Source organism: Sorghum bicolor, chromosome 2 (assembly GCF_000003195.3).
Source record: "Sorghum bicolor cultivar BTx623 chromosome 2, Sorghum_bicolor_NCBIv3, whole genome shotgun sequence".
Taxonomy (NCBI): Eukaryota; Viridiplantae; Streptophyta; class Magnoliopsida; order Poales; family Poaceae; genus Sorghum; species Sorghum bicolor.
Genome location: NC_012871.2, coordinates 68,580,636 through 68,605,654, shown reverse-complemented (window position 1 = coordinate 68,605,654; position 25,019 = coordinate 68,580,636). Strand labels below are relative to the sequence as shown.

Genomic DNA, 25,019 nt, shown 5'->3' with positions numbered 1-25,019 from the left:
ATATACTTTCTTTGATTATAATTCTTAGTGAACATGCATAACTGATTTAAATTCTTAACTTGTCACGATTTGCTAGAGGTTTGCCATTATCCTTTCAGTGGCGAGTTCGTTAATCTAAAAAAAAACAAAACAAAAGATAACAGATGGTAGGAGAACACCAAAGGGTAAGACGGAGGCGAATGTAAGGATCTTCTGGCTTCTAAAATATTTTTTTGACGTTGCATTATGCGAAGGAGCCTGCCTCGGTATTCAAACCCCTTTGTCGAACCAAATCCATGTTGATAATCGAGATGAGATAACACGGCCGAGCATGTTGAGGTTGATTCTGCATTTGGGATCGTCAGTCGCCATGTCGCAAAATTCTTTTAGCCATGACGCAACCAGCCAACCACAAAACTCTAAGCTCTCAGTCAGCATGTTTATTCCATCGGAAAATGCGTCTATCATATTTATAGTACGTACATATATACTACTTGTAGATTCTCCAATAGTTGTCTTCAGACAACCAAACAAAACCTTCTGAAAATTGGTGGGGGGGGGGGGGGGGGTTGTCATCCATATTTCCTTGTCACCTTTGGATTGTTGTATGATCTCGTAGCTGACTTTAAGCTCGCTCTAGCCAACTTCTAATTAATGATTATTATGCGAGACAGCTGGCTGGTATTTACTGTAAATTTTTGGCGAAACTTCACCGAAATACTATATGCATGCACAATAATCTGCAGATGATAATAGTATGTATACATACACGAATCCAGCTGGAGTTGGACTGTTGGAGCCACAAAGAGAGACGATGCTGATACCCATGCCCAACAGAATTTGCAGAGCTGGCATGCATTTCGCAACACGTCCGCCTCAAGGACAATTTTTCTTTTTGTTAAGTAAGGACAACTGGACAAGTTTTTTATTAGGGCCAAGAAAAGGACGTACGTATATATGTACATATACATGGATATATATATTTAATACAACTCCAAAACGCTGTTGGAGGCGAACCTCACTTTCATCATCCCGTGTGTATGATCTTGTGGATGGAGGTAATGCTGCTTTTGTACACATGGATATAAGATTGAGGAGACAGATGATGCCTGCTTTCAACTACATGGTAAATGGTTAGTGTTGAGAATTTGAGTGAGTGGACAATGGGGAGAGAATACTCCTACAAATTAAGCTAAGGCCGGTAGCAGTTTGAGCAAAATAGCAGTGTGGTTGTGACAAAAATCGATCGGCCGGGCCGTGGTCGCGTGGTCCGTGTGAGCAGAGCACCAAGGGGACTTGGATCGAGTCGAGTCCTCGGATCGAATCGGAACGGACCGCGGGAGCAAAGACAAGCGAATCCGCCGGCGGCAGGCACTGGCGCGGCCGGGGCAGCGCATCTACCTGTTGCGAGTCGATCGGCGCCAGGTCAGCAGCCCGTATTCTGTCGTGTCAGGCGCGCCACTGGATGATCTGTCTGATGAAGCAGCAATCCTTGACTCATGAGGAGCTGCAGGGAATAAATAAGGACGACGCAGTTGAACGTACTAGTATGGCCTTATTTAAGCCTTGTTTAGATCCATTTTTTTTTTAGATTTTGACACGCAGTTGAACGTACTAGTATGGAGTAACTAGGTTTAAAAAATTAGTCTCGCGATTTATAGATAAACTGTACAATTAATTTTTATTTTTATCTATATTTAATACTCCATATATGTGCCGAAAGATTTGATGTGATAGAGAATCTTAAAAAGTTTTTTGGTTTTTGGGTGAACTAAACAAGGTCTTAGTTCGCAATTTCTTTTAGATTCATTTATTGTAGCATTTTCGTTTATATTTAATAATTACTCCATCCGTCCCCAAATATTGTTATTTCTAGCTGATTCCAGACAGATTAGTGTGACAAACAAAAGACCATTCTACCCTCAATTAATTTAGGTTCCACCATTTAATCATGCACGTTAAGCCATGGTTCTCTGGTTCCAACAAGTTGCATTTAATGCCAACTAAACAGACTCAAACAATCGTCATGTGCCAAAGTACTACTGAAGAAATTAAATGGACTGGTGGACCACGAAAGTTCCAAGGAGAAATTAAATGAGTTGGTGGACCGAGTATGCTAGTAGAAATAGCAGTATATGTGAACAAAATTTTTTTCTAGAAATAGCAGTATTTAAGGACGGAGAGAGTATTATCTAACCATAGACTAATTAGGTTTAAAAAATCTGTCTCGCAAATTATAGACAAGCTATGTAATTAGTTTTTTTATCTATATTAATACTTCATATATACGTTCAAAGATTCGATATGATAAAGAATTTTAAAATTTTTTTAGAACCAAACAAACCCTATGACAAATGGTTTCGATTTGTGCCGTAGTACGTACCAGTGGCAACAGCAGTAATAATTAAGAAAAAAAAAACAAAAAAAAACCCACACAGCGGGCGAGCGAGCGAGCGAGCATGCAACTGCAGAACGAAGACTGCAGTTTCGTCGCGGCCTGTTTGATGATTGCTTCAAAAGGTTGCCTAGCACTAGCAGCAAACAAGAAGCCCTCCACGTACCTTTTCTTTTACACAAATCAAAGAGAAAGCAGGATCATGGATCGCCTTGGGAAAAAAAAATCTCATTCAATTACTATGTTTATCTATCAAATCTATCGGCTATTTAGTATTTTTTTTTTTCATGATAAATTAGCAAACAGTATGCTCTGCAGCGACTTTTCTACCAAACCAACAAGCTTGCAGAGAGTAATCATCTTTTTGTTTCCTAGCCGCTTAGAGTAGTCTCGACGACAAATGCGTGCCTGCTCGGTCATGTCCATCAGCTACCATGCCGTGCGCGTGCGGGACAAGTTGGCTACCGAGCGCCGATCGATCTCGTCTCGGCCATGTACAATCCTCGTCAGACGAATAGTGGCTTTGCGTTGCTGATCGATTGGACGTCACTCACATGGGCCCAATTCAAAGGCCCCCTCTCGATCCAGCGGCGGACTGGCCCAACTGCCTGCATGGGATCCGGATGCGGAGCGGCAGCCAATTAGCAACGAAGGCGAAGCAGCCGGCCTATCAATCGGCGGCTCGGCCCGGTCCGTGATCGGCGCGACGCGCCACCACGTCCCGCAAAGTACGCAACGCTGCTACTGGTGGTGGATAACGCATCGTCGTCATGTCTCTTCCCCCTTCCTGCACAAAAACACTTCTAAATTGATAGCAGATTTGGTCGATAAACTCAAACAAAAGGCTGACATTGTTAACGTATAAAGCCACGTGCATGCATATGTTTGCTGGTATATATTATATGCTCATCGTCACCAGCTCTCCACTGTGTATCTCCATCTTGTCATGACACAAGAGCGCGCCGAGCGCGTGCCGGCTTCTAGCTATAGGTCATATATCAGGCACTCCAACTACCATGCGTGATGCGTGACCGCTACTGTTGATCCTTACTGTATCTCTTGTAATTGGTGTTGTCTAGTCCCCTCGATCTCTTTGTTAAGCGTAACATGTCTTGTTCCAGTTGTCCTTGACTAATACACAGTACTAAGGTAGGTCGTGCATGCATGAACGGACCCTACCTTAATGCAATCTTAGTTACTCGTTTCATTGGTCTTTTATTATTGACAGACAGTTTGACACGGTGCTACGTACGTGTTCCTGCGCTACATACACGCGTTGACGCGTACAAATCTCCACTTTGGTTGCGATATATTCCTCTCACTCTCAGCACATTATTATTGGCTGAAAAAATTGCCTTTAATTATCAGCTATAGCGTGATCCCTCTTCAGTATGACACACCTCAACAAGTTTGAAGTCGATCGGGCCATGTACTTCACTCTACATTATATATATCGCACATCTTTGCATTTTATTACGTGAATGATAGCAGCATCAACTGGGCAGTCAATTACATACAAGTTGAGGCATGCATACAAAGGTGTTCGTGACCGCCAGTCGTGGCGTGTAAATTGCGGCATATATAAAAACTGTTTTTGGCCGGCAATCGTGGCGTGCAGATGGGGGCGGTGTGTTGATAGCTACACTTCTTGACTTGAAAACAAAACGGCATGGGAAAACAAAAGAGAGAGACAAGAAGATAGTAGTAATATGTGTGACATCCCAAGGCCAAGTACATATATGAGTAGTAGACCAGAGCAGATAGGGTGACTGCAGAGTGCAGAAATGTGCTGTTCTTCTTAACTTTCAGATACCTACTACTACAAAAACTGTTCGATTCTCACGCGGCAATTCCGAATTTGCGCCACAGAGCCATGGAGTCCGTTCTTGCAAAGCTCGCACAGCTGATGGGGGCCAAGTGCAGCAACCTCACAGACTTGTCAAACGATACGGCCTTTCTCCGGGATGAGCTCTGCACCATAAACGCTCTCCTCAAGAAGCTGGACAGTGAAGATGAGCTCGACCCACAGGTGAAGAACTGGAGCAACCAAGTCAGGGAGCTGCGGTACGACATCGAGGATTGTCTTGACGAGTTTGCTCTCCGAGTTGGCAGCGCCGCTGCCAAGGCCAGGTTCACCGAGAGGATTTCTCACTTCATCACTGCGTTGAGGGTCCGCGTTGAGGCTGCCAGACAGATCAAGGAGCTCAAGACTCGCCTGCAAGATATCAATGAACGTCGTAAGAGGTACAGGGTTGAAGATTGCAACTCTAGTTCTCATTCTACGGCTATCGATCCTCGGTTGCCGGCACTCTACAAGGAGGCAGGCAATCTTGTGGGTGTTGATGGTCCCAGGGACGACCTCTTCAGATGGGTAATGGATGAAAAGAAACAGCTGAAAGGGGTGGCTATTGTAGGAATTGGAGGTTTAGGGAAGACAACACTTGCAAATGAGGTTTATCGTAGGGTTAAGGGCCAATTTGACTGTCATGCTTTTGTTTCAGTTTCCCAGAGACCTGATATGCCAAGGCTTCTCAACAGTATAAGATCAAAACTTGGTCAGCAAGAGTCTTCTTGCCCTTGCGATGTCGAAGAACTCATTGATGATGTTAGAGAATACCTACAACACAAGAGGTACTTCTATATTATTCTCTAATGATATCTTGATCTTGCGCTACCAATTCAGCCTGAACAAGTGAATTCAAAAAAAAACATGACCAAGATAGAAGATTCTCTTCTACCGCATTGAGAAAAAGTTATCTAGGACATGCCAATCACAGTGAGGATCACACTATGAACTATCAGTGGGCCATGTATTTCATGGAAAAATAGCACAACAAACAGGGTTGAACTCCTAACCTACAGGTCACACTTCAGAATCCCTACCACACTATGCTACCACGTTCTCTCTGTTTGGGACAACATAACTAAGGGGGTGTTTGGTTGAAGGTGTTAAAGTTTATTAGTACACATTTGTAGTGTCCAATCATGGACTAATTAGGCTTAAAAAATCATCTCGCAAATTATTCTCTAGCTGTGTTTTTAGTTTTATAAATAGTCTATATTTAATACTCCATGCATGTGTCCAAACATTTGATGGTATAGGTGTTAAAAAAAAACAGCCCAAACCAAACAGGACCTAATTCGTCAAAGACTCTTCATAGATGCATGATGACGATATTTTGTTGTTCTTTCTAAACAAGCATAAGAAGTTTGTTCTTCTTCCTACCAATTGTCCCTTGGTAAACATCCGTTTCCTTAATCGAGTGGTCCTGTAGTCATACTCCTAATATTCATGGAGTTGGTTCAAATCCAATATTGTTTCCTTAAATGCTTATCTTCTGAAGTGAGTATTCTTTCAAATGGAAAATTGCAACTATCCTAATCAACACATGATTTGTTCAAAAATTTCACAGGTACTTCGTAGTAATTGATGATTTGTGGGATACAATATCATGGGATACTATCAAATGTGCCTTTCCAGAAAATAATCTCAGAAGCAGATTTATTGTAACCACACGGATTGAGAGTGTTGCCAGGATCTGCTGCACTCACCAGGAATGCTTGTACAGATTGAAACCCCTCAATGACCATGAGTCAAGAAGATTACTGTTTAGCAGAACATTCAGCCGCGATCGTGATTGTCCTTCACAATTCAAGGAGGTTTCAGCTGAAATTTTGAAGAAATGCGGCGGTCTGCCGCTTGCAATAATTACAGTTGCAAGTCTATTAGCCAATCTACCAACTAGTGGAAAGGAGGACTGGGAGAAGATAAAAAACTCATTAGGCTCTCAGTATGGGACAGACCTCACGTTGTCAGGGATGAGACAAATTTTAAGCCTCAGTTACAAGAATCTTCCTCATCAACTTAAGACATGTTTCCTGTATCTAGGTATATATCCAGAGGACTACATAATTCAAAGGGATGATTTGGTTCGACAATGGGTTGCAGAAGGTCTTGTGAGTAATTCTGGTAAGCAAGATGTAGAGGATTTGGCGAAGAATTACTTCAATGAGTTTGTAAACAGAAGCATGATTCAACCTGAAGAGACTGACTATAATGGAGAGGTATTGTCTTGTCGAGTGCATGATATGATGCTCGATTTGATCCTCAGCAAGTGCATAGAGGACAGTTTTATCACTGTGGTATACCATTCTCAGGGCACGAGAGAGCTACATAACAGCCAGGTCCGTCGACTCTCCCTCAACCTGATTGGTGCAGAAGGTGTCTCAATTTCAGCTGTTAAGGTTATTGGAAGCCAACCGCAAATTCGATCTCTTGCCTTGTTTGGTAACACTACTTGTACGCCTGCGTGTGCACCTCTTTTGCCACAGTCAAAATTTCTCCGAGTTCTTGTCCTTGAGCTCGGGGACATCAATGGCAAGCACCGGCATGAGGAAGAAGGCATTGACCTGACAGGCATAAGTCAGCTAGTTCTGTTGAGATATTTGAAGGTAGAGGCAAGGAGCAGTCGTGTTAAGTTACCGACAGAGATCCAAGGGTTACGCCATCTGGAGACACTGGAAACATGTTGCGGATTTTTTGGTGGTCTTCCATCAGATATTTTTCATCTACCAGCCTTATTGCATCTCAATGTCACATCATTGCGGAATGGGTTTCCTGATGGGATTGGTAATGCAAGATCCCTGTGCACTCTGAAGTACTTTGGCTTGATGGAGAACTCACTGGAGAACATTCGTGGCCTAGGAGAGCTCACAAACCTGAGGAATCTGAAGATATGTTGTTTTCCGAAATACTTGTTGGATGCTGCAAGTGGAAGGTCATCAATGGAGGCACTGTGTTCATCCCTTGCAAAACTTGGTGGCTACAACCTGAGACGTTTATCCGTGGCAGGATATCACGAAATCTGTGATGACATTCTGAGTTCACTGGCACTTCCACCACACCGTCTGGAGGCACTAGATCTGTCAGCATGGTGTTTCACCAGGATTCCTAGGTGGCTTGCTGAGCTCCATAACCTCTCTTACTTGGAGCTTTCTGTAACCGAGGCGATGGAGGAGGATATTGCTATCCTTGGGAATCTGCCCTCACTCATGCACCTCCAATTTCAGATCCAACAAGCCCCTAAAGAAAAGATCATCATACATGGCGGCATGGGACTTCTGTTCCCAATCCTTGCTAATTTTCAGTTCAAGTGCCAACGGAGAATGTCCCTGCAGCTCTTGATCTTTGAGGTAGGAGCCATGCCCAACTTGCGACGACTTCAGACAGAAACCAGTGTGGCATTGCTTAAATATGACGGTTGCACGCATGTCGGAATGGAGCACCTTCTAGCCCTCAAAGAGATATGCGTATCCATGTTACATGGCCAGTGCTCAGATTCTGAAATAATAGCTGCAGAGTGCACCCTCAGAAACATCGCTCGAGCTCACCCGAACCGTCCTACCATCACAATAATCTAAATAGACAGAGGGTGGCATATCCTTACTGGGTAACTGCTGCAATAAAAAGCAAGCACTATATTGTAAATTATCTTCTAGAACAATGCCATCTTTCATTTTCTACACTAATGGTAGCTCTCCGTCCTTTTATGTTGAATTATCCTTCCTGCGTCCAGTACTCCACTGATCTGGAGGGCCCTACTGAATACTGATGGTTCAACAATGAGTTGAAGGGAAGTTAAATGTCACAGTTCTCCACCCAAAAAAGAAGGAAAGCACTTCGAACTAAGCTTGGAGTTGTAAGTTACAACTCAGTCCATAAGGACGATGGTTGTAGATATACAATTTAAATAAGTACTAGTAGCTTTCTGCAGTTCTGTAAATAAGCTGTTCACAGGAAGCATTGTGCTGGAAAAGAAGGCGACAAATGATACAATGAAATGCTGAAAAATGATAAGGAAAATGATTTACTTGTAACTACCAAGAAAATGTTTAAACTCAGTGTGTGGTACAGTATAGTTTTGGACCTTCTAGGAATTGATAAGGATATTATGACTAAATGTAACAAGGGAATTGCTGAAATTATCATGATTGATTTTGAACGTAATGGCAGGAGCTCTGCCTTTCAATTAAGAGAGGAAATAGATGTTTATATACAGGTGGAGAGGGCACGCCCTTTTAGGAAAACAATTACAACTTTTCTCTGTTGATTACCCCCTCCCAGCTAATGCCCTCTTCCTTTGTTGAATATAGTTTTACACAGGCTGATTGGCAGGTTTACAATGGCAATGCCTCACCAAAAGAGAGGCTCAAATTGGGAATGAGAGTGCTGCATGCAATTTCATACCAACTGAAATTTCGCTCACTTCTGAAATATCTTGCATGAGGATGTCTGGAACACCCATGTGCACGCAGTATGCGCTAGTGTATTTACCTTATATATAGTGCGGTGACAGTCAGAAACTAACACCCTGTCTTTTAGTTATGAGGTAGAGTTCATTCGTTTGACCCTATTGCATTGCTGGTTAGTGGTTCGTTGGTTATTGATCCATGGATCCGTGACGAGTGTGAACAATAATGAGATGTCTGTGCCAGTTAGAGAAATTGAGATGCAACTGCACAAGTTGGGTAGGTAGGACAAAACACAAACACTTGGTGTGCACAGCAAAATGTATAAATATATATGCATTGCATCAGTCAGCGCCATGGCGGCGAACAATAGAGCACGGAGAGGACAGAGGAGACGGCTTACTTGCTGCAGGAGTCCTCTATGCCGAACTGAACTAGAGCGGACGACGCAAGCAACCTGCGCGACGGCGCCGACCGATGCTTTGCCAGCTGCTGGGCCAGCACCACGTACGTGCGTCGCGCGCGGGCATGCACAAGGTGCGGCTCCCTGCAGCCGAACACGCACGCCGCGCCCCGTGAGCGGCGACGGCGCTGGCGCCCATTTTCTTGCGCTCCCAGCTTTAGCTAGCTTGGCGCGGGTGGCGGCCGGGACTCCGACCTGACTCGCGCTCGTGTCGCTCCACTGCCTCCGGGCACTGGCGAAGCCACGTTGGGGCCATGCTGGCCTGTGCCCCTCTGGGCTTTGCGATTCTTCTGAAGCCCATAAACTATTTAGCCCATATCTCCAGTCCACTAACGGGCACAATTTCTCGCCGCCGGGCGCCCACAAGTCATAACTCACAAGTCACTCCGTTTCTAGAACATGAACTTTTTTTTTTTTGAACTTAGAACATGACATTTGACCTGGCGAGGCACGCGTTTCCTTATCACTCAAAATCGTTTTCACGTTGTTTCAAAAAAGAAATCTCGTTTCCTTATTAATAAAAAAATGTCGTTTTCACGTGGGCGGTTCGTCGGAGTCGGGGGGATCCATGTGCCGACGGTGATCGGGCTTATGGGCATTAACCCCGAGCCTGCGCACCTGTCTGGTTGATCGCGGGCTCGCGGCCGCCGGGCCCGGGCGCTGGCGCTGCCGGAGCCGTGGATGCTACCAGAAACCAGATCGCACGGCTCAGACCTCAGTTGATCGGAGGGTCCACCTGCAGCCAGATCGTCGCAGCAATTAGTCCTGACTTTGCTAAGCCGCCACGTGACTAGCCCCCCGCGAGGTCGACGCGGATTTTTCTTCGTCTTTATACCGCGGGCAGGCGGACTGGCGGAGGGAACCGAGTCGCCACCGGCGTCGCGAGGCCGAGGCGAGCTAATCTGACGGCGGCAGCGACGACGACCCCAACGACCTCGCGCGCGGAGGCTGCACTGCTCCAGCCAAGGTGAGGGCTCTCCCACTTACCTCAGGCGTCGACGCGCCGGTCTCCCAGGTACCTGTGGTCTTCGTGGCCTTGGATGCCTTGCTCGCTCGGGGGTTTTGATCCAGCGCGGGTGCGCCCCCTCTGCCGCCGTGCTCTCGCGACTCGCGGTCACGAGATGCGGTTCATAGGGCGGCTAGATGATTGATGCAGGGTGCCCGCCGTCTTGGCCGTGCAGATATTTTTGTGGGGAGCGAGAGAACTGTGAGCTTTGAGTTGGCAAGTACCAACCTACCCTTTTGCTACCGGGCTTCTGTTTATGTGTTGCCTGATGTAGGATTGCAGCTAGGATTCTTGTATCATGTGGCCATGGGTCCCAACTCTTGCTTGAAATTGTCATCGTATTCTGTAAATTTCTAGCTGTAACCTGTAACAGCTCATTCTACTTGTTTTTTTTTTTTTTTTTTGAGGAAACAGCTCATTCTATTGAGAAGTCCAAGGCTGAATTCTGATGAACTTTTTACTAGATAGAAAAGAAACAAAAACTTAGGTCTGCAATTGTTAAATTATTTCATGTGTCTAGTGCTCAGGAGTCAGGACGCTGTATCGGTGAAGAAATCTTGCTTGCTTGATTGTCTTCCGATCAAGCTATGGCCGTATGTCCAACTTACTTGAGTGACTTTGGAGAATTCTTTTTGTCAATTTGTTGCACAAGTTATAGGTGTTCAAAGCACAGTCTGTTTTGTTTCTCTATCCTTGTACATGTACAGGGGTGAAGTGCCTCATTCCATATACCCTGAGAAGAAGCTGAGGTGTGGGTCAGTTAAGAGTATACTCTTAGTTGATTGACTTTGGTGTCTTCTGTCTTGCGCACATATGAAAGGCTTATGCTGATATTTTGATATGCAGTTCGCAAAAGCTGTTTAGAAAAATGTCATAGCCGATAGTCCTTCTCCTTTCATTCATTAGTTGGTGGTCGATAGAGACATAGTGCCATTTGCTTTCTTGAAAAATGATTTCGGTTACTTTAACTGAACATGTACCCCAAGAAAGAAGCATAAGAAAGTTTCCTTTACCAAGCCTCCTAAAGTAAGTATTCAACTATTTAGGAAATAGTCTTCTTACCACACTCCAGTTAAGTAAACGAACTAGGAGGCCAGAAAAACTATTTTCAGGAATCAGGATTCAGATTGATACCACTGAATTACTTGAAATGTATAGAGCACATATCCTATGGCACTGCATTTATTCAGTCATGCCCGGTGCACGTTGGTTCTTTCCCACTGTTGCTTCTTTCTCTTGCCACCCTCGTACTCTACCATCAATTCCTCGTCCCTCCCTCTTTCCTTGCAGTAGCTTTTGGTGTGCTGAATCCAACAACAACACATTTTCCTCCCTTCGTTAGATCTGTCCTGAGGCAAGTGGCTGAGTCACCTACTGATTGTGTATTTTGCCTGTATGATGTTGCTTCCAGCACTGATCTGATTCCAGTTGTTGTATTTAGTTATTTACTCCCTCTGGTTCCAAATGAAAGTTGTTTAGTACTTTTTTTTTACCGTAAATACAGCAGGGGAGACCCTCACTGTAAAAATTTTATTAAAAAAGGTCATTTAGTACATTGACATGGTCTCCAAGTCTCAAGGTTACATTTGAATAGCAATTTCTATAAAAGTATATTATATTAAATGGACATAATCATATATTATGAAATTACTTGGCATGACAAATCTAGCAGCATCAACCTTATGTTGTAAATCTAATTAGATTTTTAGCTATTGGTGCTCAAAGCTAAAAATATTTGACTTATGACAAATCTAAACCATCAATATTTGGAGTCGGAGGTACATGGCGAGTAGAAGCTTCCAATATCAGGTTTGAACAGTAGTGCTAATTTATCTACTGCTCCTATTAGTACTTGGTCATGATAAAGAGATTTCAGGTTCTTAAGGAGTCACGTTATTCTTTGAGAAGATAGTATCCATGGAGGGAATGCAAGATCAGGCCACAGTAATTAGGGTCACACAATACGCTGTACCTATTCTAAAGTGAAGCTATGATTTTCATTTCTTTTTAAATATTTATACCTTGGCTGTTTGTATCCTTGTAGCTACCATGAAAGGACTTTCTTAATGCATCTCTACATCTTTTCTATTAGTTCAAAAATCAATTTACAGGCTTTTAGTTCTGTGTTTAGTCGTCATTAGACAAATCTAGTTACAGAAAGACTGGTCGCTGGATTAATTCAAACTTTGAAGCCAAAACCTGGCTCTAACTAAACTCAAGTTATGCTTGCAAAATATTTGATTGGTCACCTGTTCAATGGAGTGCAGCCAAGCTGACCTCAAGGTCACCTATATACATATTCCCTCTTAAAGAAGTCCACTTCTGACATCTGTGAGAAAAAGAAAATATATACAAAAATTTGTACAAAAATTTTGGCCATATGTGTGCTACAATGCTTGTTCCAAAAATGACAAATAACTTGTCTCATATTTGTGGTGGGGGTGGGGGGGAATCAAATTGTTTCTCTTGTGTTTTGTGTAGATCGTTATGGTCTACTTTTTACACAAAAATGATTTATGTTAACATACTCGTCCATGTTCTGCATGTATTTATTTTTTAAGAAATTTTGGATGTTCACAAAGTGCATTTTCCAAATGGGATGTAGATATCCCTGGGCTCAATCAAATATATGTGCAGTATTGTGTTGTATTAATGTCCTTGGTTCCTCTGTTAAAAAGGGCTATGTTTGACTGTCATTAGCATAAATATATCCTTTGATAAAAAACTCTCTCTATATTTTTCAGGCACCATGTCACTCATTTCTCCATTCCCGGCGGTGGATATAAGTAAAATGGATCCCCCGACTCTGACCCTCCTTGGGGCAGCTGGTTGTGTAATGCTGACTTTGCATTTCACTGTGCAATTGGTGTCACAACATCTCTTCTATTGGAAAAATCCCAAGGAGCAGAAAGCTATACTTATTATTGTGCTAATGGCTCCACTATATGCTATCTCTTCCTTTGTGGGTCTTCTTGATATCCAGGGTAGCAAGACATTTTTCACATTCTTGGATGCTGTTAAAGAATGCTATGAGGCACTGGTGAGTCTTCTTCGGGTCAACCAGATTCTTATAGGTCTAAGCTCTCCTGTGTTTTCGAGAGAGGCTTGCTATTTCACTAACGCTTGTATTTTCCTTTCAATTATGCAGGTGATTGCTAAGTTTATGGCATTGATGTACAGCTACTTGAATATATCCATCAGCAAGAACATAGTCCCTGATGAAATCAAAGGGAGGGAGCTTCATCATTCCTTCCCTGTTTCTCTTTTCCTGGTACCTTTCTTGTTCCTTGATACAGAAAACTTTTTTATTTCTGAATTTCTATAATTGGTGCTTAAGTTTTGCAAGGTGACCTGTGCTATGGTGAATTATGTTAGGTCCATACCTGGGGGTCCTGGGGATATCAATTAGAAACCTTACTTATTTTAAAGAGACTGGCATCTTTTTCCAGTGAAACTATAATCATTTCCAATCTTTTACAAGAACATTTACACTTCTCCATTAGTAAAGTAACCATTCATGTAGCTTTTTTGTAGAATGATTGAATATACTTAATGGTGAGTACCAGTTTTATCTTTTATTTCAGTTCTAGTTTCTTTAGTTATATCTTTCCAAATCTTCAGGTGTACTAAAATGTTCTCTTGTGTGTGTGTTTGAACTTCAGTTTCTTTAATTATAGTTTTCAAAACCACCTATATACTTAAATAATGCTGTTTCTATCATGGTTTACAAGGCGTCGCCTAGGTGATGAGGCATGCTGGGATTTTGGGTGTCCCAGTTTCCATGACCAAAATATCAGCAAAAGGGAGTTAGGGAGGGAGAGGAGAGGAAGAACAGGAGGGGAGCTGGCCAGCGACCTGCAGCTGCTGCGATCACTACTGGTACTGGAGCCGGTGCGCAACTCTGAACTTGCTCTGGTCAGCTGCAGCATGGTCGATCTGGAAGGGGGTGGTAATAGTGATCTATCTGAGGGCGCAGAGCAGTGAGGAAAGGCAAGGGAAGTGGCAGGCAGGAGAAGTTGCGGGAAGAGCGAGCTATAACTATAAGCGAGTGGCACCAGAGAGAGAGAGAGAGAGAGAGAGAGAGCTGAATGCCTAGATGGTTGATCGGGAGGGGTATATGGGCTGACTGGTGGGCTGGGCCAGATCCTTTATCGCTCCTCCCTTTCCTTTTCTTTCTTTTCTTTTTTTTCCTTTTCCTTTGTTCCTTCATGCTGTAGTTTTGCACTTTCTTAGATTAGATTGGTAGGACATTGCCTTGCGTCGTCTTCTAATTGTGTAGGCATTTCGAAGTGGTGGCTCGCCACACCTCGCCTTACCAGTTACCACCTTATAGAACCATGGTGTCTATAACTTTGCTTTGCCTCATTCTTAAACGATTATATCTTGTACCTATAACATCGTACATTGAATTTCAATAACTGTTGGCAGCTCAATTTGTATTTAAGTTTACATGTTTCTTAGTTTTAGTTTCTATCTTTGATTCTTTGTTTAAAGGAACTAATAATCTGATGCACTCTACTATGGCAGCCAAGCAAGGTCAGATTGGAGCACAAGACATTAAAGCTTCTGAAGTATTGGACCTGGCAATTTGTTATTGTTAGGCCAGTATGTTCCATTCTGATTATTGCACTACAGCTTCTTGGGCTGTACCCCAGTTGGGTCAGCTGGACGTTTAGTATTATACTGAACTTTTCAGTCTCCATGGCCTTATATGCCTTGGTTCTTTTCTACCACTTGTTTGCTAAAGAGCTGGCACCTCACAAGCCTCTTGCAAAGTTCTTGTGCATCAAAGGGATTGTCTTCTTCTCTTTCTGGCAGGTATATCTCATCTTTACCTGAATGGCTGTTTGGTTAAATATTGAGTGTTTTTGAAAGCTTTTTATAACTTTGCACGGGTGATTCTCTTCATTGCTTATGGACAAGTCACTGGATGATTGATGTGTATTAGATACCTGCGTGGCATGACTTAAGATGAAAAGCTTCATTTCTCGTTAATTCATTGATTTAGTTAAGGTTTATGTATGACCACCTCATGTTCACTTTCGTGCCATAATTTCCGTTTTAGAAACTCCATTTACAGTTTTAGTTCATGCAGTCACATGTAAAATTTCAGATAATAATTTCCTTATAAAAGTTTCACAAGTACATGTTACTTTATGGGTGATAGTGCAAGAGTTGTAGAAAGAGGTATAGTGCAAATGAAAGCTACAGTTAAAAGAAAAACTGAAACAAGCTAATCAATTTGAGGTATCTCACCCATTTTGGAGGCAAGCTTAATTTGTAGTACCACTTGGCTGTTGGCTCTCCACTTTGAATTTGAATTTGGAAGCCAAGTGGTACTTCATCAGGGTAAAATTATTCTAATATCGAGCGCAAAACATTTGAATTTGGAAGGAACCTCTTACATTGTGGAACGGAAAGAGCTACTGTATTTGCCTATTTTGATTGGTTGAACCGTTGAAGTACCATTTGGTTCTCCACTTTTTCACCCTGATGGAATACACCCATTGCATTTTTTTTTTGTTTCAGGGTTTTGCGCTCGATATTCTAACTGAAGCAGGTGTGATCAAATCCCACCATTTCTGGCTGGACGTGGAGCACATCCAGGAGGCGATCCAGAACGTCCTGATTATCCTTGAGATGGTCGTGTTCGCCGTCATCCAGCAATATGCATACCATGTTGCCCCCTACAGCGGCGCTGACAGGGCAAAGTTCGAGAAGAAGAACGAATGAACCAAGTTTCCAAAAGGAGTGAAAAAAAAAAACCTTGCTCTCCGCTTTGTGGTCTGATGGAAATGGAGCACCGGTATTTCCCTTACGGATGGTCAGACACGAGTTCATCGAGTCTCGCGAGTACTGTAGTATATTTGGTAGCTAGGTATCGTGCTGTAAAAGTACAATGTGCTTGCACACTGAATAATTTTGCTAGTTTTGACGTTTTGAACGTTGTCGCTGGGGCTATGTAGCCATGGCTGTTCATCTCGCTCTCTGGGGACTGGGGGGAATCCTTTTATGAATAAAGCTACAGTCCTGTTCTACAGAGGCCGCACTGGACTGATTCCAATGAGGCTGACTGCAACACTGCTGTGCTGTGGGATGATTTTGCAATCTGCATCCCCCCACAGCACGCTCGCCCTGTTTATTGGAATATTTTCCAGGAAACATTATCAGATACACTACTACTAGGATGTGGTTTTGAGGTACTGTCTGGCTACCATTTGGAGGGTTAAACATGCGTGTCATCCGATCGATTTTCAGAGTTCTCAACTCTCCAAGTGACAGTATACATGGGTAAAAGGATTTTTCTTTACTTGCTCGTACCCGTATGATGAGAAATTGTTGTACACTCATGGTTCCATGGGCAACCTCATCATCACCGGTGCCTGCTACGACTGGCGAATGCGATTTTGGCTGTGATGCGATTCGCCCCGTCGTGTCAGAGACGCAAAAGCAGGGGCAGGGACGCAGGAGCTGGTACAGCCTACAAGGTTATAGGGCCGGCCCGCCCAGCGTGTAGAGGAGGGCGCGGTACAGTACCTGAAAGTGAGAAAAGAAAAGAGGGGAGCCAGCCGTGGACCGCAGACAGTCAGTGGCGGGGTGGGCACGGACCAACACTGCACCCCGCTGCACTGCTACTGGGGCTGCTGGAGTGCTGGTGATGGCGCGTCCGTGGGGCCATGTGCAACTCCTGTAGATTCCTAGTACGGCACACGACCTCCCTTCTCGTGACTTTGCCAGCAGAAGCACAAGCAGCAGTGCAGCACAAAGCTGAAAGCGAATCCCCTTACAGTTGGCTCGCCTGATCCTAAAACTTTGAAGCCAGTACTTGGCTTTAATCAGGGGGGGCAGAAACGTCTTTTATCCTCCTCTTCCCCATGCTTTAATTTGTCAGGTGTGAATTGTGACGCTGATCACGGTACGGTAGAGTAGAAACAAACTCGACCGAGACTGCTTGCCGGGACCGGGAAAAGGAGCATACTCTACTGTATAGCAGTATAAGTGTATAGCATCAATGATCAACGCCATGCGTTTGTTTGTTCGTCTTTCGTGTGAGAGGAAGGAGGGAGAGGAACAGCAGATCTTGTGGGAAATATGTCGATGAGACATGGCAGCAACAGCATTTGGTGGCAGATCACCACCGGTCTCGTCGTTGCCGCGCGCACTGTGTGTGTGGCACCACACTAGGCACAGCCAGAGCCCCCCACGCTGAGCACGGCACAGCAGGCGGCAAAATCGTATCGGCCCGTTGCGGACGGCAGCTGACTGGAAGCCTTGTCTTGACGTCCGCCTGCGCTGCGCTGCGACCAGCGCAGTCACCGCTCTCGCTCGCCATCATCATTGCTTCGCTCGCTCGCTGCTGCCCGCCCCGCCCCGCCCCGGCCGGCCCCGGCCGGCACGGGCCAAGGAGGAACCCCACCGGTCCATGAATGAGAACTCAAAAGCCCACGAGAGGGGATCGATCACTGATCAGGGGAAAAAAAAAAGCTAGAGAGATTGGAGTAGTACGTGGAGAGACAGCACAGCAGATGAGTGAACGGGATTTTGAACGGATCGATTCGAGTGTGTGTGAGTGTGACAGATTGACTGACAGTGTGTGGAGGTGAGACTTTTCTTCTGGCTTGCTTTCATGGCGCGGTCCGTCGTCCTAGCTCACGAGTCAGTGGTGGTGGCCGATATGATAAAGCCGCCTCGGATCACGTGCACGCGCAGGGGGCACTGCGCGCAGCAGCAGCAGCAGCCAGTCAGCGAGAGCCAATCCCCACGCTTCGGGTCCGCCGTACGTGCGCGCACGCGGGCCGCGCTGCCCCCCGCCAAGAGCAAAACGGCGGGCGAGACCACCTGGGTGCCGGGTGCGCGAGGCCGACGCGTCCCCGGCGCCGCCCGAGCCGCTGGTGGTGGTGTCCGCGCCGCGCCCGAGGACCCGAGGCCGAGAGCCGTGGCGTGGTCCCCGGCCCGCCGGCTGAGCCAGCCAGGCCGCTCTCTTCCCTTCCCGTAGCACGTCAGTAGTACGTGCGCGCGCTCGTACACATACGGCACCAAGACGAAGAGGTGTGTATCCATCTGTATACGCGATTACGCGTAGGCGTAGCCTGTGCCTTTTGGCCCCGGTAGCCGTCGCCGTCGGTGGCTTTTGCGGCCGCCGGCCAGACGAGACGGGGCCAGTCGTAGCTTTGCTTTTGGCGCGGCTGCATGCTTTGGAAGCGTCCACTGCTAGTGCTAGCTGCAGCTGAGAGATCAGAAGAAGCTGATATACTATACTATACTGTACCTAGCGATCGAGTGATGATTCCTGCTTCGCCTAGTCGCTTCCGCCTCCGCCACCGCGTCCGCGCGGGTAGCTGTAGCTGACGGTACCGAGGATGAAAATTTTTGTGTCACATCGGATGTGTCAGAAGAATGTCTGAAATTTTTTTTTAAAAATTAATAAAAAATAAATTACATAGCTCCTCAGGAAACTGCAAGACAAATCTATTAAGCGTAATTAATCTATCATTAGCACATGTGGGTTACTGTAGCACTTACGGCTAATCATGTAGTAACTAGGCTTAAAAGATTTGTCTCACGATTTTCAACCAAACTGTGTAATTAGTTTATTTTTTTTATCTATATTTGATGTTCCATGTATATGTTTAAAGATTCGATGAGATGGATAAAAATTTTTTTTAGACGAGTAACAGGGCCTCAGATGCGGCGGTTGCTGTCCATCAGCCACCATCGACCAACCCGCAGCCCAATCAGTGCGTGCCGACCTCGGTTCGATCGGCTCCGACGATAGATCGGGATCGGCACCATGGGCCACCAGGCAGGCAGCACAAAGCACCCGCTGAGCACCAGCAGGCTGTGACGGCTCGCGTCAACTCGCGACGATCAATCGACCACGTACATCTGCTGTATTTTGGATTTGCCAGTAATATCATCATTTAGGTCTTGCTTAGCTTGCAAAAAGAAATGTTTTTAAGATAGTAAATATAACAATTAGAGTTTGTTTGTTTGAGTTTATTTTTCAAATTTATAAGTTATTTAACAATGATTTTTTCTTCCAATAAATCAGCGAACAATGCTTTCAGCCATGACTTCAAACGAACATGCTCTTAGTGTTCAATCATTGACTAATTATACTTAAAAGATTGATCTGTAAAATATATGTAAACTATATAATTAATTATTTTTAATATATATTTAATATCCCATTTTTATGTCTAAATAATCGATATAATGGGACAAAATAAGTTTTCGAGTGGGAACTAAACACAGCCAGAAGTTCTGGCCACGGCGCTTCTGACTTGTCAAACCTAGGGACAATGATGAATTGATGATGATGCACATGTAGGACAAAAGTGTAGTTAGAGAATAGTCACAACAATTAGTGGCAGAATTACCGCAAATGGCCCATTCTAACTATGGTTCTGCTCTTTTTTGGTGTTTAGTCATATGCAACTGCTTTGCTTCGACACAAGTGCTGATTGGCAAAGTTAACTGCTATATGTAGTACGATTATACGGTCGTTAATTAAAGGACAAATATATTGGGTACGATTCATTGCAGTCGATGATAGTACTTGATAAAAAGAGTAGTCCAAGTCCCAATCGAGATATCGAGCCTGGAATTTGTTCCAGCTCTTATGCTGCACTTTATTTATTATGGCCATGCGATAACCCCAATTTTATTTATTTATTCTATTCCACAGTACACATGTGGGCCATATCGAGAACGATAGCCAGTAGTGACAGTACCAAGTTGCTCTCTAGTCTCTACGAAAGAAAAAGTGAACCAAGTCGTTACGGGCTGAAAGAGATCGAGATGTCCAAATGCTAGAGCTATTTGTGCGTGGATCATCGATGGTGGCCTGCAATGAACTACTCTACCGTGACAGATCTTTTCATTAAAGCAAATCAACATCTAGTAAATGAAGAAATTATCATTAACTAATCAATTATTTATTTATTTGGAGGACCAGGCAACAGCTTCCATGGCTAAGCTAGCAGAGGTATGGATTTACCCCCTTTCTACTAGGGGGTCAGGCACTTAGGCCCAGGATTATAGCCCTGCGAATCTTTTTAATATATACTACTGTAGTATGCATGTTTCATTTAACTGTAATATAATTTGATCAACCTTGTCTAGATGAAGTATAGCAAATACAGCTAGCTAGCAACAGACAGCTCCTAAAATATTGCTCACGAAACGATGTGACTAATTATTAAGCGGCCATATTCTTCACAAAACGATGTGATCGACTTTATCTATTCACCACAAGCACTAGATCAGTAGCACCGCTAAATCTCGGAGTACATCCAAAGAAGAAAACATACAAGCAATTGCATTATGTTGAGGATTTGGGTATGGGTGGACAAGTTTCACCACAACAAACCAAAGCTAGGTTTGTATTTTGTTAGAATTTAGAAATTCCAATTAAGATCAAGAGCTCGTGGATTTATTTATTTATTTTTACTGGAGGAACGCGTGTTGTTTTCTTGGCCACATTTACCATTATTCCACATCGCCTTTGTACCATATTTGATCCAAACGCAGGAGACGCGTGATTGATACGGAATACCCATGTAGTTTGTCTCCTACCAAACACGCGGTGGAGAGTAGAAAGATGCTGTGCCTCCCTGCCGGTAAAATTCTTGATGGCGACGCGGTGCAACCGTGAAAGCAACAGCTTACACACAAGCAGGCAGGAATCCTCTCCTAAATAAATAAAAAAGGTAAAAACAGGGACTTTATCACTACTAAACATAGTATTAAACAAATTGCTCTTTCCAAGGAGACATAATCCAACATTTAGTTACCAAAAAAGGGAAGCCATGTAACACACACTAGCACACGATCGAGCGGGCAAATTTGTCACTAATAAAGATGAAGGCATGCATGAACTAGATATAAATAACACGCACATGAAATGGCTTATAGCCTAATGGTTACAAGAGCTTCAATAGCACTTTAGGTCCTGAGTTTGACTTACTATATAATCAGAAAAAAAAAAGAGATGTAAATGACACAAAGCCTGTTGGGTCCTCTCCTAGTCCTAAGTTAATTAACCCCCCCCCCCACCCCCCACATATGAATTTCTAAAAAAATGAGCACGCAGCCTTTCCACAATTGTCAATTTTTAGATTGGGTCTACAATCTACTGGAGCGGTGATATATTTTGACCGTCAAGCACAATAATACAATTGGAAGAATAATGCAATCTGATGTCTCCTACGTTACCCATAATATGTGGAAGTATCGACGTAATTTCATAGAGTCATTTGATCTGAGTGGTATATGAAGAACATAAGCCAGATGATGGAACGCGGCGACCTAGGATGTGGAAGATCATAACATAAGCGGTTCGGCAGATTTGGATTCGTTTTCTGTATATATACACGTAACATACGTGCGTCGTGGAAATTTGGGTTTGTCGTTATGGAAAAAAACATAAGTAGGACAATGCGCTATGTCATCTTGCAACATGTTCATGTGCTATTTGACAATATTCCCTCTATTTTGAATATAGTATAATTATTAGGACAATGCTAATTAATTTAAAATAAATTAATTATCTCATCCTAAAACGTATATGTGTATATATTACTGCACTAAAGGGAGGGCAAGTTTAAAGTTTTTTTACTATATGAAGACACTTGCATTATACTAAACCAACATGCAATTTACAAAAAAAAAGTACACAAAAGAGGACCAAATTACATTTGCATCCCTAAAGGGAGTTAAGACACCAAGGAACTCACACGATGCACCAATGGCGAGGCGTAGGAACATATGTCGAGGAATTGAGCCATGTAAAGCTCCCAACTTTGTTGTCATCGCTGAGCAAGTCACTGATGTGCAGGGCAACAGACGCCACGGGCTCATGCGGCTAAGAGGGGATAGCCTCACCGAGTGGAGGTTGAAGGAGGCCCTCAAAGCTATCATTAAAGAAAATCCCTGCTAAGCCAACGATATTAATGGAGCATTTGGATGAGGATAAAGAACCAGCATCCAACAGATGACAACGAAGGAATAGATAGAGACAACATGCAAGAGAACAATCCCTCTTCTCTCTACAACCTAAGTTACCATGCCCATATCAAGATCTAGCTCGTCCACCTAGAAATTAGTCGAGATGTCCAAAGGGCCAACTAGAAAAAAAAATGCATAGAAGGCCAAGATATGGAAAGATGCATGTGACCGGAGAAGAAAACCGAAGATTTGTTCGGACTCACCTTACTGTGTAGCTAGAGGCGTCAACGACCATGACCACAACAAGGCATAGGCAATGAACCTCATCATCCACGCCCAAACAAGAAGCTAGCCCATCTAGACCAACTACCAACACAACTCACAACTTATGAGAAAGTATAGAGAAAAAAACATATGGTCAATCCCCCTCCCTTTACCACGGGCACGGATGCAATGTAATGTAAAGAGAGGAAGAGAAAGGTGTCAAATCTTGTTCACGCACGGTGATCAAGAGGGGAGGCAGTAGACTCGGTTTTGAACCAAGTTCATGATTATCTTGAGTAGTTGAGTTTAACTTGAAGTGGTATGTGTTTTCTTTGTAATAAACCACCGGCTCTGCATTTGAAAATGGCAGAAATTTAAAATGCAGAGAAACAATGTGGAATTTTCACGTATACTCTATGTAGTAGTACTACTATATGTGCTGCAAAGACGACGACGAATTACCGCAATTTAGGGCGCAGAGAGAAGAGGGGTTGCAGAGAAACAGTGTGGAACTTTCACGTATACTCTATGTAAGTAGTACTACTGATTGCCAAGCGCAGCACACTGTTAATTTCCCCCGGAATTACCGCAGTCAAAATATATAATGGCCGGTCGCGGCTCCGAATAACCGTACCCATCGCACGGTCCGGTCCAGTCGTCCGTCCGTCCGGGTCCCTCTCCGTCCACTCCCAGCAGCGCCTCTCGTCGTCGCCTCCTCGCTGCACGCATCGATCAGCAGCAGCCAGCAGGGGCCACGCCCCCCACGCGTACGTACGGTACGGCGGACGACGCCTCTAGTCGCCGGGCAGCAACATGGAGGGGCCCAGCCCGGCGGCCCGGGCAACCCCGCGCGCGCGTCTCAGCTTCGGTGGCCTGCTGGCGGCCCCTCGCGGTACGCCGATGATCGAGCCGGTCACCGGCGTACGACACACGTAGGTCGTTCCCGGCCCGTACCACACTCGGCGACGAATGCGGCCGGGCCAGCCCCACCGTACCCCCACCTCTCTGAGACTCACTCTCACGCATGCATGAATAATGATCGCGCGGTACGTACTCTTTTTTTCCATCACAGCTTCACGCATTGCATGCACCATCAGCGCCCCCCGGCCGATCGACGCGCTCGGCGCTCGGCGCTCCGTGTTCCGCCCGGTCTCCACGCCGGCCGCTCGGCGCTCGCCCGCGTACGATTGGGGCTGGGGAGCGCGCTGGCCCGCTGCAAATGTTGCGTTGCGCCCTTCCGGACCCGCAGGCTACAAACCATATGACAGTACGGTGGAGGAAACACGACGAAGCGACGCCAACGCAGCAGCTAGAAGCGCTGCACCACGATCCACAGCCTAGCTCTCATTGCTTGCCTGCTGCGTGCTTCGCTTCGATGACTCGCTGACTCGTGACAAAATTAAACCATGCATGTCGTTGGAACCAGTCGCGATACCTGTCCATGTCTAGGTAGTAGTTACTGGAAGCTGTTGCTCTTGCTACTAAATTCAATCCAGCTATTATACAACAGGGAAGTGCGAGTGGGGGGTGATGACGGGTCGAGAGACATAACATGAGTAGGGACGGGGGATATGGGAGAATGAATTTTTAATATTTTTGTTAAACTCCATATCGATGTGTGCTAATCTAACTCATATGTTCCGACCTTAGCAGCCAGGGTACGAGAATATGGAACGAGAACATCATGGGACGTCATTCCCAAATGTAGTGGAACACGAATCGGAACCGTATGCACGAGCAATCACAGAAACGTCAGTCCCAAGCAACTATGGAACTTCGTCTAATGTGCGTGCGTACTGCACCGTGCCCGTCCGTGAGCGGCCAGCGGTGGCGACCGTCAAAAAATCTAGTTGGCAATTGATTCATTGGCCTAGACCTGCAATGGGTCTTAAGGTTGGAGTTAGACAGCCCAAAATAAAAAAAAAAATACAACAGTTAACTATACCACGCTAGAAATCGAACTCATCTGGTTTAAAATAACATGTAAAACTACCTAAGCCAACCACTACAACGTTTCTTTGGAAAGTGGAACGCGTTCCGCAACTTAAAGGAACGAGACGAAGCTATATACCCCTACGTTCCACAGTTCAAGAGAATATCATACCACGTACTACGTTCTTGTACCACGTACCTTATGTTTTGGGAACTTGGTTGCTAAGGTTCAGACTCAAAATACACTATCCTAGCTTTTAGGAGCACAGGAGAGAGTAACAGTCAATGGAAACACTTTTTTTAAAAAATTAGATTGCTTTATATTTGGACGCACTACTCTAACAAATACAACACCAATGTTTAAATACGTTATTCTAACTTATATAAGCACGAAAGAGATTAAGATCACCTAACATTAAGGCCCTGTTTAGATTAGAGATGAAAATTTTTTGGGTGTCACATCGGATGTGTCGGAAGGATGTCGGGAGGGGTTTTTAGAAACTAATAAAAAAATAAATTACATAGCTCATCAGAAAACTACAAGACAAATCTATTAAGCATAATTAATCTATCATTAACACATGTGAGTTACTGTAGCACTTAAGGCTAATCATGGAGTAACTAGGCTTAAAAGATTCGTCTCACGTTTTTCAATCAAACTGTGTAATTAGTTTATTTTTTTATGTACGTTTAATGTTCCATGCATGTGTTCAAAGATTCGATGGGATGGACGAAAAAATTTTGGGTGGAGAACTAAACAGGGCCTAATTATGTGGAGGTTG

General features: G+C 44.4%; 2 protein-coding genes across 2 annotated transcripts; one reads left to right on the top strand and one right to left on the bottom strand.

Annotated features, from left to right (window-relative positions):
* LOC110432774 lies at positions 3,921 to 10,429 on the bottom strand. Its single transcript, XM_021453588.1, has 4 exons — positions 10,336 to 10,429; positions 9,705 to 9,822; positions 9,027 to 9,459; positions 3,921 to 4,589 (listed from the first exon to the last, which is right to left on the bottom strand). The coding sequence occupies exons 1-4, from the start codon at positions 10,427 to 10,429 to the stop codon at positions 4,314 to 4,316; spliced, it is 921 nt and encodes a 306-aa protein (XP_021309263.1). The 3' UTR covers positions 3,921 to 4,313.
* On the top strand, positions 9,881 to 16,171 carry LOC8080722 (transmembrane protein 184C). Its single transcript, XM_002462859.2, has 5 exons — positions 9,881 to 10,053; positions 12,837 to 13,132; positions 13,241 to 13,363; positions 14,620 to 14,910; positions 15,622 to 16,171. The coding sequence occupies exons 2-5, from the start codon at positions 12,842 to 12,844 to the stop codon at positions 15,823 to 15,825; spliced, it is 909 nt and encodes a 302-aa protein (XP_002462904.1). The 5' UTR covers positions 9,881 to 10,053; positions 12,837 to 12,841; the 3' UTR covers positions 15,826 to 16,171.

Excerpts from the sequence above, each read along its gene's own strand:
- LOC8080722 (XM_002462859.2), top strand. The coding sequence starts at position 12,842 with ATGTCACTCATTTCTCCATTCCCGGCGGTGGATATAAGTAAAATGGAT. Across the intron at positions 13,364-14,619 it reads TCCCTGTTTCTCTTTTCCTG|CCAAGCAAGGTCAGATTGGA; the intron begins GTACCTTTCTTG and ends CTACTATGGCAG. Across the intron at positions 14,911-15,621 it reads TCTTCTTCTCTTTCTGGCAG|GGTTTTGCGCTCGATATTCT; the intron begins GTATATCTCATC and ends TTTTTGTTTCAG.
- LOC110432774 (XM_021453588.1), bottom strand. The coding sequence starts at position 10,429 with ATGACAATTTCAAGCAAGAGTTGGGACCCATGGCCACATGATACAAGA. Across the intron at positions 9,460-9,704 it reads GCCCGCGATCAACCAGACAG|TTATGACTTGTGGGCGCCCG; the intron begins GTGCGCAGGCTC and ends GTGACTTGTGAG. Across the intron at positions 4,590-9,026 it reads ATAGAGGACTCCTGCAGCAA|GCGAGTCTTGAGCTCCTTGA; the intron begins GTAAGCCGTCTC and ends GATATCTTGCAG.